Source organism: Culex pipiens, chromosome 2 (assembly GCF_016801865.2).
Source record: "Culex pipiens pallens isolate TS chromosome 2, TS_CPP_V2, whole genome shotgun sequence".
Lineage (NCBI taxonomy): Eukaryota > Metazoa > Arthropoda > Insecta > Diptera > Culicidae > Culex > Culex pipiens.
The window spans coordinates 94,182,706-94,195,195 of record NC_068938.1 but is presented as its reverse complement, the minus strand read 5'-3'; the positions used below and the strand labels follow the sequence as shown (position 1 = coordinate 94,195,195).

The window sequence follows — 12,490 nt, the reverse complement described above, 5'->3', positions numbered from 1 at the left end:
TTGATAAAAAATTGAAAAAGTAAACATTTTTTTCATAAAATTATTCTTATAGGTTCTTTTCATGTAATCAAATGAATAAACTAGTGTTGAAAATAAGAATCAAAACATTGAAAAATGTGTTTATTTCTTTTATTTTCATTTAGTTTTTTTTTCATTTATTGTTATTGGTTTTGTAGATTGCTATTCAATACCTTGATATAATTAATTTAAAAATTAGTAAAAAAAAAGGCAAAAACATTCAAATTTAACTGGTCGTTGCAAGTTTTTTTTTGAAAGCTTGATTGCCAACACAACCAAATCAATGAGGCTTGACAAAAACTATCTAAACGAAATTTGGATCCAAGCGTAATGAAACAAAAAAAAAAGTTTTTGCGTTGTTGTTCACCTTTATTGAAATATATTTTATAAAACATTTTAAAAGATTTTAAACAAACAAATTTTAAAACGTGTAGAAAAACTAAACATGAAAAATATAGTTTTCATGTTTAGTTCATTGAACTTCTTTAAACTATCGAAGTTTATGAAAAATATACTGAAGAACGTGTCATATATTTTATGCTCCCAGATTTATTGACTCATTTTAACATTTCAATATTTTAAAAATATTTGCAGCTATTTTTTCTTCGGTCTTAATAATTTGCTTTTAAAAAGCTTTTTTTTTTCAAACACGAGTTTATCACTGAAAAGATGTTCTGAAAAAAACGATATTTGAATTTTAAAATCAAGTTCCTAAAAAAAGAAAAACTTCAGTTTTATTTCACATTCTCACGAAATGGATAATTTTATATTTTTAGCCATTTTTCAGTTAATTGATTAATTCTGAAGTCAACAATAAAGAAATGATAAGAATTAAATTCAAACATGAAGAATGTTAGATTTTGAAACAAAAATCTTTGAAAATACAAAGGCAAAATCCAAATAATACGTTGAATTAGTAACATTTTATAGCAAAAAAAAAAAAAAACAAATAAAAAACCAAAATTTTTCTCGTTAAATTTTTGCTTGCGTGAATATTTAATCTCATGCTTATTTTTTAATTTAAACACTCAGTTTATTTATTGAATATTTCATGAACAGTCCATGAACAGGGCCGGTCATAGAACATTTTTGAAAAGCCGTCGCGGGCCGGATGAAATTGCTTCACGGGTTACTTAGTATTTAACTGTTCTTCTATTTTAATGCTTCTTATCGATTACTTAGTATTCTACTATTTCCACAACAAAATCTGAATTTCCAGAACAAAATATGTTTTTTTTTTCAATTTCCGGAATTCCCAGGACAAATTATGGAAAATCCCGGGATGTTTGTCCCGGGAATTCCCGGGATGGACGCACTAGTGGGTAGGGTAGGGTTGTCAATTTAGGGTTAGTGAATTTTCGCGATTTCGCGGACAACGTAAAATTCGTGAAATTTGAAGATTTTCGTGAAATTTATCAATTTTCTCAAATCAATTCGTTAAAATAACAACATAATAAATATTTCATCTCTTTATACTTTTTCATTTAGTTTTATTAGTTTTCAATTGATCCATTTGAAGAATTGTTAGCAAAACAGGCATTAACATAAAATTGTGACAAACATTTACTTAGAAATGAAAGCTACGAATACTTTAATCATTTTAACAGAAATCACTCAAAGTAAAAAAAAAAATCTGGGAATCACACAGAAGATAACATTAATCATTTGATTGAAGTTATTCTCATAGAAAAAAAATATGTTTTACAAATGTTGGATTTTTCACCCAAAACTTGTGAGAATTTACTGAACAAGTACATTGTGATAAATGTTTGAAAGATTGCACAATTTTTTTTCTGAGATTTGAGTCTGAGTTTTGATTATTTGGTTAGATGGCTCCCGTGGAAGCTGAAAAATACCACCTTTTTTTTGAATTTTGAAGATTTCGTTCCTGATTAAATTATTTTTGCCTATTGATTTTTTATTTTGTTTAGAAAAGTGCGATGCAAATCTTAGAAAATATTTTTAACTGGAAAAAATATCGCAAAAAATTAACATTATCTAAATCAATAAAATATAAAAGATAAAATTAAAGCGAATGAGTGATTAGGTTTTAAAAAAGCTCTTTTAGTCGAATATTAGAAGAAGAAAAAACAGCTCGATCAATGCACAGTGGTCCAGATCGCAAAATTAAAAAATGGTGATGTTTTGGAGCTTTGGTGTCTTGAAAAGAGTTGTTGCAAATGGAAAGGGGCAACTTTTGGGTTGCTTCAAAATTAGGGTGACTTTGAAAATCTAACTTTACATGAATATTTTTGGGATTTTTTTTGTCTTCTAGAAAGTTGTTAGGCTTGCCAATCCAGGCAACTTTGTCAAAGACATCAAAATTTTATCTCGTAATCTACGCCTTCTATTCTATGTTCAGTTCAAAAAATACAAAATACAAAATCAGTTTTTTTGTACGTGGCATTTCAGGGTTCGACATGTCAATTTGGACTTAAGGGTCAAAAGTTACAGCTATTTTAAAGTACAAAATAAGCAAATTTAAAACTTAAATACCTCGAAAAGGCGCTGAAAAAATCTCAGATAACCTCGATTTCTACTCAAATAGTTGCAAAACACTGGAATAGATAGAGGTGGATTCAAACATTTTTAATGGTAAAATTACACATTGTTTTCTGACATGAAAGATGTACCCAATCCCAGATGTAATATTACCATGATTTTTTTTACTGTGCACTCTCCATTCAAAATCTAGAAGTCTAAAAGGAGTCAAATATGACTCCATTCCTGACAACGTTTATTATTAAATTTAATGATTTGCTTTCCCAGTTAATCATTTGGACCGTAACAAAACAACGTGTATCCCATTTAATACCCTCGTTAAATATTAAAACACAATATTAAAACTAATGATGGAGCCCTCCGCCCATCCCTCGGCCCACCCCGGACCAGTATCGACCTGCCTGAATATTTGACCAAACGAGTTTCTAACCGATTGAAGACTGCATTATTAATGGGGCGGTGGGACACTTTGCAAATTAATATTCCGCCCGGAAGCAACAATCGGTCCAGGTCTCGTTTGAGCCCCACAATTTACTAAATTGGCCATGTTCCGACATCGATTTTGCCCGACAATAGCCAATAGGACCGTTTCCAGTGTCACCCGAAGTGCAACCGTTCTTCATTAATCATTTGACGTTTGGTTTTTCGCTTCGCTTTCATTCACAGCCCGTGGCCGAGGAACCATTCCGCATCGCGATGGAGCTGGACGATCTGCCGAAGGAGACGCTGAAGCGATTAATCTTCGAGGAAACGCTCCGATTCAACCACAACGATAACCTCCCGGATAGCATGTAATTTCCTGTTTGATGAGCGCGCAGCCCATCCCATCCCATCCCGATCCGTTTGCAAAGAGTTTGAAAGAGTCCATCCTTGGGCTGGTCAACCCCCCCTACTGCTAGCAGGAGACCGTCGTCATTCATTGTGTTGTGAATATTGTTTCCTGTGTCCGGAGTCCGGAAGTGAAAAGATTTCACCCCTTCTACGCGCACGCCCCTCTTCCAAAATATTACAATTTTAAAGTTTTACTGATTCACGTTAGCGAAGGCGGAGTTTCGATTAACTTTTGAGGGCTGAGAGTTTTAACAGAAAATCGTGTGCCAGTTAAGAGTTAGAAAGAGAGTGGAGTGGAAAGGTTGCGTTTGGTTTGCTTTTATTTAAGAACACAGATGATATACACTCTACTTTTGTTGCAATCCATGCAAGTTGTACCCAAAATCAGGCTAGGTTTTGTCTTAAGCGAATATATAGAAAAAATATTTTAATTTTAGGTTATGCGCAAAGATGTGCGACTAGAGAAAGAGGAAAATGGAAGAAAACAAGTAAACTGCAAATAGTTAAACCAAAAAAAATGAAGATGAAATCAAGCAGCAGTGCTAACACTAAAAAAATATGTATAGAATATTTACGTAAATCATTGAGACTTTTTTCCAGCGCCTAATTGTTGACTGTTTAGGGGAAGAAGATTTGTAAGATAATTGAAGAAAGGCTCACTCGCCAGGCGATCATTCGTATGGGAGCAGAATAGTTTTCATCAACACACTCACACAAAACTCACAAGTATTGTAAATGTTTTCCATTGTACAACGCATCCAGCACGGCAAATGTATGTAACACCCGAGAATGACTGTTGAATCCGGCGGAAACTGAACGAAAAAAAAAATGTAAAAAAGTGAGAAGAATTTTGTGAATCCTTTTTTTTCATCTGAGACCACTTATGAAAAACATCCGCAGAAAAAGATGAAACGGAAACTCGTTGTTAATTACTGTAATTTTTAAACGTGTGTGTAACTCCCTGGGCCTTGTAAAGTCAAGGGGCATGATTTGATCCTAGTGCATTAGTTAAAATTTGGGTATACATTCTTTTTTATAAGCACTATGGACACCACTTCATGCTATGAGAACTCGCTTTGCCGCAGCCCCAGGGCTTAAGCGTTGACCGATAAGCTGTCTTCGTGAACTAGGTAGTTCTCCGATAGTGAAAATATCACAATTGCACAAGACACCGCTGCTTCTGTGACTTTTTCACTATCACAATGTGGGATTTAGGTTGGGACTTCAGGATAGTACTATTGATTTGTTGCTTAGCATTAGCATTAAAAATAAATCTGTATCCTTTCCAAATCTATTTCATGTTAAAGTTAGTTGCAATTGTTAAGTAAGAGTAATGCTGTCAATAAACTTTGATTGATGTAGAATACTAGGCATTCTTTTATGTCAAATTGTCCATAGAGTCTCGATCAATCAATAGTGAAATGATATCGGACAAAATTCGTTGATCTGTTGAACTAACGGTTTTCGGATTATGGTTGTATCGACCATTGTTGCGAATCGAGGAACTACGGATTTTTTGACGTAAATGGTCATTTCTTTTTCAAATCGAGATTTCTTTCCTATTTGTATATCAGTTCATAAATTTTTATTGTTTTTGATAGAAGAAGTACTACAACAGTTAAAGGAATGTTTAGTTTTGAACATTAAGTTTAGAGGATTTTAGATTAAAGTTTAGATTTTCAATCCAAAGTAGTTAGCAAATGAATATTTGGACTTAAATGAATAATTGAATAAGTTGGACTTATGAATAACACACCACTGTGCATTTATTCTAGAGTCAGATCCATACAGCGTCAGTGTTTATTTGGTCGAAGTGTACTAATTCATTGGCAGATCTGATTCTAGTTGTAATGTACGACAAGACTACTGACGGACGTGACAGGACGAGGGCCCAGTTTAGAGGTTTCAACATCAACGATGTGCGGCTGGACCACCCTCCCAAAAAAAAAAAAAAAAAAAAAAAAAAAAAAATTTTTAAATGTGTGTGTAACTGTGAATAAGTGTGTGCAATTGTGTAAGTTTTATCTCTCACTCGTTGCAAACGCGTTAATTTTCTGCAATAGCGCCCCCACGTGCGCATCATTAACTTATTCAAGCGGAGCTGAATACCGAATCGTAAATCACGCAATTTTGGGTTGTGGTTGTAAGTCAACTGGAAAAAAATTAACGACGCTTTACATGTAATTACTGGTGTAATACTGTTCATTTTCAGGATTTTTGAAAGCCGTAGGGAGGTCGATCCTCAATCGGTCACCCTCTCCATACGCGTATGGAAGCCAACAAAACAGAGCAGCTAAAGGGTTTCGGTCGTCACGGTGCTTTGGAAGCTGCTTGTGGCGCTTTGTTTCCGATAAACAATTGTGTTACAGTTATGTTCTACCATGCTAAGAAACGTGCTAAACGGGTTTCCGTCGTTACAAACAGAAATGTCCATAAAATGAGCTTAATAAGAAAAGAAAAAAGAAATTTTTCCTCAATTCGAAAATCTGACGGACTTCGTGACCCTGCAATATGATCTTCAAGGGCATCTTCTCAGTAGGATCGAAAGTGTGAAACTTGAAGTTCTTAAGTTTCATTTCTGACGTGTTTTCGACCGAATACAATCTGCCAAATGTAAACATTCAAGTATGCTGACATAAAGTGTGAGTAGGATGGACTAGATGTTTACATTTGGCGGATTGATCATGAAAATTACTGATTTCGTTCACACCCTTGCCAAAATTCCGTTTGTTATGTGTAATCACTTGCGCTGATGAATTTTCTACGTCAGACAATATTCGAGACCTTCCAGCAACTCGTCAACATCGACCGCCAACTTATCCAGCACAAATATCAACCACTCTAGCGAAAATCGCGTCCATTCGGTGCAAATTTGATCAACAAACTGTTTCTTCCATCCGTCATGTCAAACGTCAAAGCGAACATCACGGCTCACATCTCGCAAGAACAACCCGAGCAGAAACTAGTTTACCACAACTTTGTGTTGGAATTTCATTTTGTCTGTAGATTTTTCGATACTGGAATTCAATTGGGTACTAAAGCCCTATGCCAATTTTTATGTACAACGGTAAAAAACACGATTAAAAACCATTTCTGATCACTTTTTTTCATTTTAATGCAAATTTTTTTTTGACAAGACAACATTTTTTCGATGGATCAACTATCTGTCAAGTAGGAGCTTTTCTGTCAAGAAGGACCGCGAGGTTAATTTTTCAAAATTGATTTAAAAATCCATTTTAAGCTCTTTATGGTCGTACAAAGGGTCATTGTACTAAGAAAAATAAGCTTTATCGCTGTGAACAATAATATCAGCAATCTAAGCTTCATTTTAGGACCCAATTCTCCGATGCTTTTTTGGTTTGATTTTTTGCTCTGTAAATACAACTACTTGAAAGAATAATTTACTAAAGGCGCTCAAGCAGCTGACCAACACTTGTTTGGCGCACCGAAAACCCATTTTCAATGTTGATATACGTCGTTAAAACTTTTAATCACGATCACTGCGTTGCTCGTAAACTGTTGTGACTGTAATACATATATTGGTGTTCGTTACCGAGTTTTCATTGCCTTTTTTTCGTCACTATTTCACGCACGATCCGTTTTGGTAGTGCGCTGTACATAGACGATTGCAGATTTTTCAAGTTTTTTAAACTTTCAATTCAAAGTCTTCTAAAACTCACTTCGCGTTATGCGCACTTGCAAAAGAAAGGCTAAATGCAACCGGACAGTGTACAGTATAATGGAACAATACGGGCGTCTCAGAAAGTGTAATTATCAAATTGTAACTCAACATTAAAAAAAAAACAAAATCTAATAAAAGCAGAAACAAGTGAAATCAAATTCAACAAAACAAAATGTGTACATGCAAACAACGTGATATTTTTCATGAGGGAGAAATGTACAAGCAGAACAAAACAAGCCAGTCGTATATATTATATTGTTGTATTATTCTGATAAGTAGTTATAAACAAGTGAAAGACATGGAAATGCAGCAATTTGCAGTAAAAAATAAATAACAGTAATAAAAAAGGAAACAAAACTTTTCGCGAAAGCGGCACCATCATCTGCACCTCCATTCTGTAGTATGACGCATTCATCTGCGCCCCATTACGATTCATTCTACCTTGTGAAACCCAAAACAGTGAGTGGTGATAATCTAACATATTGAAATAATACATGGACTAATGGCAGTTTAGCAGCATTAGAGCGACTAGATAGGGTTAAAAATATAACTAAAGCAGAAAAACTAAACAAAACAGCATGTATCAAACATTGAATATAAAAATATGTAGCATTAAGCACCGGCAGATGTACTTATCGTGAGAGCAAACAAAAAAACGCAAATTAGGATCTTATCGAACTAACGAGTCAAAACATTGTAACATTTCAAAATACGATCTTACGGATAGTCGTCTTATGATCATACCCACTGGTTACAACATAATGAAAAATGGATAAAAAACATGTATTTATGGACTAGTCCAGTGTAGGTGCAGATCGTGGGGTCCTCTTTCCCGTCTCTTGACTATTCTTAGTTACGCCCTTTCTTAAACTATTGCAATATCTCCAACCACACAATCCGACTAGAATCGAGCGCAGATTTGTGCCCCAGTTAAATCCAATAAACTTATTCCACCATCTTAAAAAACAAACAAAATCAAACAACTAATCACATAACGAGGCAGTATCGAAACATTATTTGTCAGGAAAATCGAACGTAAATCGAATTAGCAGTTAAATAAGCATCTGTTTTTAAAAATTTGTGCTAAAATTCTCAACAGTAAAAAAAAACAAACTCTTTTACGTCGCAAGTCGCATAAGTAACACAGCAGATATTAAGTCATTCGATCGGTGGTTAAACAAAAACGGTGTGTCATCAAACCAAGTTTTTTAAAGCTCTAAAGGAATATTTTTACTGGATGTATTTTAAAGTTCACACAACTATTTGTCTTCTCATATAGTCAACCATATGCATTCAAGCGGGCACACTCTTTTTTCGTATATTGCAACATTTTCGAACGCCGGTTATAAATGTGTGTATAGAAGATCGAGCAAAAAAAAACTCAATTTATCAACTCAGACTAAAAAATATTAAAACGAACTGACCAAATGGTGGATTCAAATGTGAGGTTTGTGTTCTTGCTCCAGAGTAAAAGTTACATCTCTCTCTCTCGATATGTGTCCTGTTGCATGGATATTCATTACAGCAAAAACAAACAAAGCACATTCAAAATAATCCAAACAAAAGTCAGATAGGGGGAGCAAATCCCACGTGCAGAAAGCCGTGAAAAAAGCATGTGTTAATAGTTAAGCACTCATACTTCTTACAAGTGAGAAAACAAAAAAAAACAAATGAAATCTGTTCAAAAAGTATATGAATAAAAGATATATAATTAAGTCAAAAGAAAACTGCGGTTTTGCTTATCCTGAAACATCTCCGAAATCTTCCGTACAATAGGCAATCAAACGTCAAAATTACCCCCCACTAGAGGGCGCTCAAACTTGGGGTGATGTTTTCATTATAACCTACAGCGAGTAAATTGGTTTGAAATTTGAAATTGTTTTATTTCATCATAAAATCGACATTAATAGCAAATTATACCATTTTCAGGTAAGAAATAAATAGCTTAATTGATATAAACGAAAATATTTTTGTGATGATCGATTTAACCTGTTCATTATCTGATTCAAAATAAGGGAATGTTTTAATCAACCAAAACATAACTAATCAATTCGCGATTAAGAGCTCAAAAATTCCTACAGATGGCGCGAAGCTTCGAAGAATGACGATTCAAATTTTCGCTGTTCGGTTACATAGGAATGCAAACTTAAAATTGAATTTACAGCTCTTAGAACAACTTTTGAGAAAAAATTCAAGTATTACGAGTGTAAACTTTTTGCCCTCTATAAATCAACGCAATAAAAAAAATTTGGAAAAAAATAATTTTGAAAAAATAATATTGTTTAAAATGATAGAGCATCAAAAGTTAACAAAGTATCAGCTCAAATTTTTGCTCAAAAGTTGTTTTGAACGCTGGAATTTAACAAAACAGAATTCGCATACATAACCTCAAAGGGCGGAAATTTCAATCGACATTCTTCGCTCTGTTCTGCTACTCAACACTAGGTGTCGCATGTCGTTTGGCTCTTGAACGGCAATTGAGAGATTCGACAGAAACGTGCACGCATCCTGGTGGCGAGTAGAAGCACTACGCAACGATGTTCGGAATGACAGCGTGCTTGGAAATATTATTTTTTTTGCAGTTTTTGATTTTTATTTCCTTCAAATATTTTTTAACGTCGATGAAAGTTATTGTAAAGTGTGGCAATCGCATAAACGAATCGAATGATGTATAAATCATAGGGGCTGAGTTAATTTTTCATGTTTTTTCCTCAAATTTACCAAAAAGATCTTTTGAAAAATTGATTTAAATATGATTTATTTGATTGATAATGCTCCTTATGTGTGTATTATTGATAGAACAAACTATTAGAGTCATATTACAGCATAATTACAAATATTTTCTCAAAAAATTGCCAGTTATTCGAATTTTTCCAAAAAATTCCAAAAAATCACCAAAATGCATTTTTAAGGTCAATATTTTGGTCAAAGGGGAAGAAAAGTAAAGTTTAAACACTTTTACATAACATTTCATCATTACTTTTAACTTTTGCAACATTTAACTCAAGTTATCCAAAATATCGATCATCTTTTTAGAAAAATCGTTTAAATAAAATACCAGTCACAATTAATCACTACAAATCACCACGCATTATGATCGTTAGCGAAATTGCCACACTTTGCAATACCCCACTTTTCTGAAAATGCTTGATTTTTCATCATAAACGCGATTTTTTCCTAAAAACTGCTCAAACTGTATGGGGGCTGTCATTCCGAACACCGCTGGAACAACAGCGAACCTAGCGGAAAAAACGTCGTCGAATTCTTCAATTGAGAATGTAGATTATTCAAGTGGACAATTATTTTTTAAAGTCACTTCTACCATAAAAGCAAAGATCTGCTTGAAAAATGATAATTGGATTGATTTCCAAAATTAGCAATCTAACCTCATTCTCGCATTTTCAATCCGGATCTCAGAATTTTCAATGAAAAAGGCAACTTAGCAAAAAAATCAAAAAGTCAGTCGATAGAACTTTTTATTTCTTACCTCCTGTTAACTTTATTTTATTACAAAAGATCAATTTTCTTTTAAAAAATCTTAGAATAGTTTTCACTCCCCTTTGCACTTATCGCGCATAACCGTAAACGTAACCTTGCACCAAAGTTCTCCTACTCGAATGTAGGTGGCGAATAGAGTTTTTAGCTTTGGTTTTGGGGGTCTATTGGGTTATGCTTAAATTTTTGATATTATTGCTCACAACGACAAAGCCTATTTTTCTGGGTATAATGACCCTTCGTACGACCGCAAAGGATTTAAAATTGATTTTTAGTTGACATAAAGGTACTTCTTGACAGCTCGTTCCTAGGGAACCATAGTTGATCCATTGAAAAAAAAATCTTGTCAAAATTGTTGTTGCTGAGACTCTAGAAAAACAAACAGGAAAAATTAGTATTTCTCTGCATCACCAAAATAACGTCAAATTTCTAAGAGACGATAACTCAGCAAATATGAGCCGATTTCTATTGTCAAAAAATTAATGCATCGTGAAAGCTTCCGCTCATTCCAATAAATATATTTCCAAATCAACCTCATCATTTGAAAACGCCCAAATGGTGGCCCAAATCCGGGCTTCCTCGGGCCTCCCCCCAGAAATCAAAGATGGCCCATCACTAGGCTAAATTCCAAATTTGATTTCATTTTGACCACGGAAACTCCACCCTCTAATCGCTTGAAGTTTGTATTTGTATGGGAAAAGTCGTCAAAATTTATGGAGAAAAGCAACTCTTTTACTTTTGTATCTATGGAGGGCGCCATAGTTATCCTTCATTAAATTTAGAACAAATTTCCTCAAGACACTAGGGGCAACATTACAGGTGCACTGCCAGGCGGACAGAATTTTGACGATTTTTCCCATACAAATCCCCGAGCGATAAGAGAGTGGGGTTTCCGTGGTCAGAATGAGCTCAAATTTGGAATATAGTCTAGTGATTGGCCAATCTTCGATTTCAGGGGGTAGCCCTGAGGAAGCCCGGATTTGGACCACCCTACCAAACACACTTATTATCGGCCATATGAAATGTTGACTTTAAATTTTTTTAAATATTTGAACAAGTAATCTGCCCATCATTGAAAAAAAGGCTATTATCCACTTTTGCAAAATCGAGATTTTTGCTCCAGGTGGTAGAGGATGTTCCAATCGAGAAATTAAAAAGAGAGATGTGAGCCGGTAACATGGAGTGAAACTTTCACAGCTGTAATTGGATTACTTCACAGCAGCTTGACAGAAAGTTTAACTCCATGTTGCACTTTTAATTTCTCGATATGCTCAATTTCAATCCTATTGTGTTGGTTTTTGAATTTGATTAAAAATAAAAATTATAAAAATCCAAATGCAAAAAAAATGTTTCCCCATACAAACTCCAATACTTAAATAAATCGCTTTGCGCCAATCGAGGGCTCAACCAATTCGCGATTAAAAGCTCAAAAATTCCGACAGATGGCGCAAAGCATCGAAGAATGACGATTCAAATTTTTGCTGTTCGGTTACATAGGAATGCAAACTTAAAATTGAATTTACAGCTTTTAGAACAACTTTTGAGAAAAAATTCAAGCAGTACCAGTGTAAACTTTTTGCCCTCTATAAATTAACGCAATAAAAAAAATTGGAAAAAAAAATATATTGTTTAAAATGATAGAGCATCAAAAGTTAACAAAGTATCAGCTCGAATTTGTGCTCAAAAGTTGTTTTGAACGCTGGAATTTAACAAAACAGAATTCGCATACATAACCTCAAAGGGTGGAAATTTCAATCGACATTCTTCGCTCTGTTCTGCTACTCAACACTAGGTGTCGCATGTCGTTTGGCTCTTGAACGGCATTCTGCATATATTTACTCTCAATGTCGCGTCCCTCGGATAAGGCATGCTTCCTTTTGTTCCGCTACTCGCTACCAGAGCTCGCAAACGACAGCAACTGTGCCAGTCTGTCGCGCTACAACGTCGTTGATGTCCACAACA

The 12,490-nt window shown here is 34.4% G+C and overlaps 1 protein-coding gene across 1 annotated transcript in view; it reads left to right on the top strand.

Moving 5' to 3' along the window:
• Nucleotides 1–8,474, top strand: part of LOC120415489 (mitogen-activated protein kinase 1) — a 147,678-nt gene extending 139,204 nt beyond the window's left edge. The window contains exon 8 of the mRNA XM_039577056.2: nt 3,187–8,474. Within this exon, the coding sequence (XP_039432990.1) occupies nt 3,187–3,315 (129 nt within the window). The 3' untranslated portion in view covers nt 3,316–8,474. The remainder of the gene's footprint in view (nt 1–3,186) is intronic.
• The last annotated feature ends 4,016 nt before the right edge of the window (nt 8,475–12,490 follow it).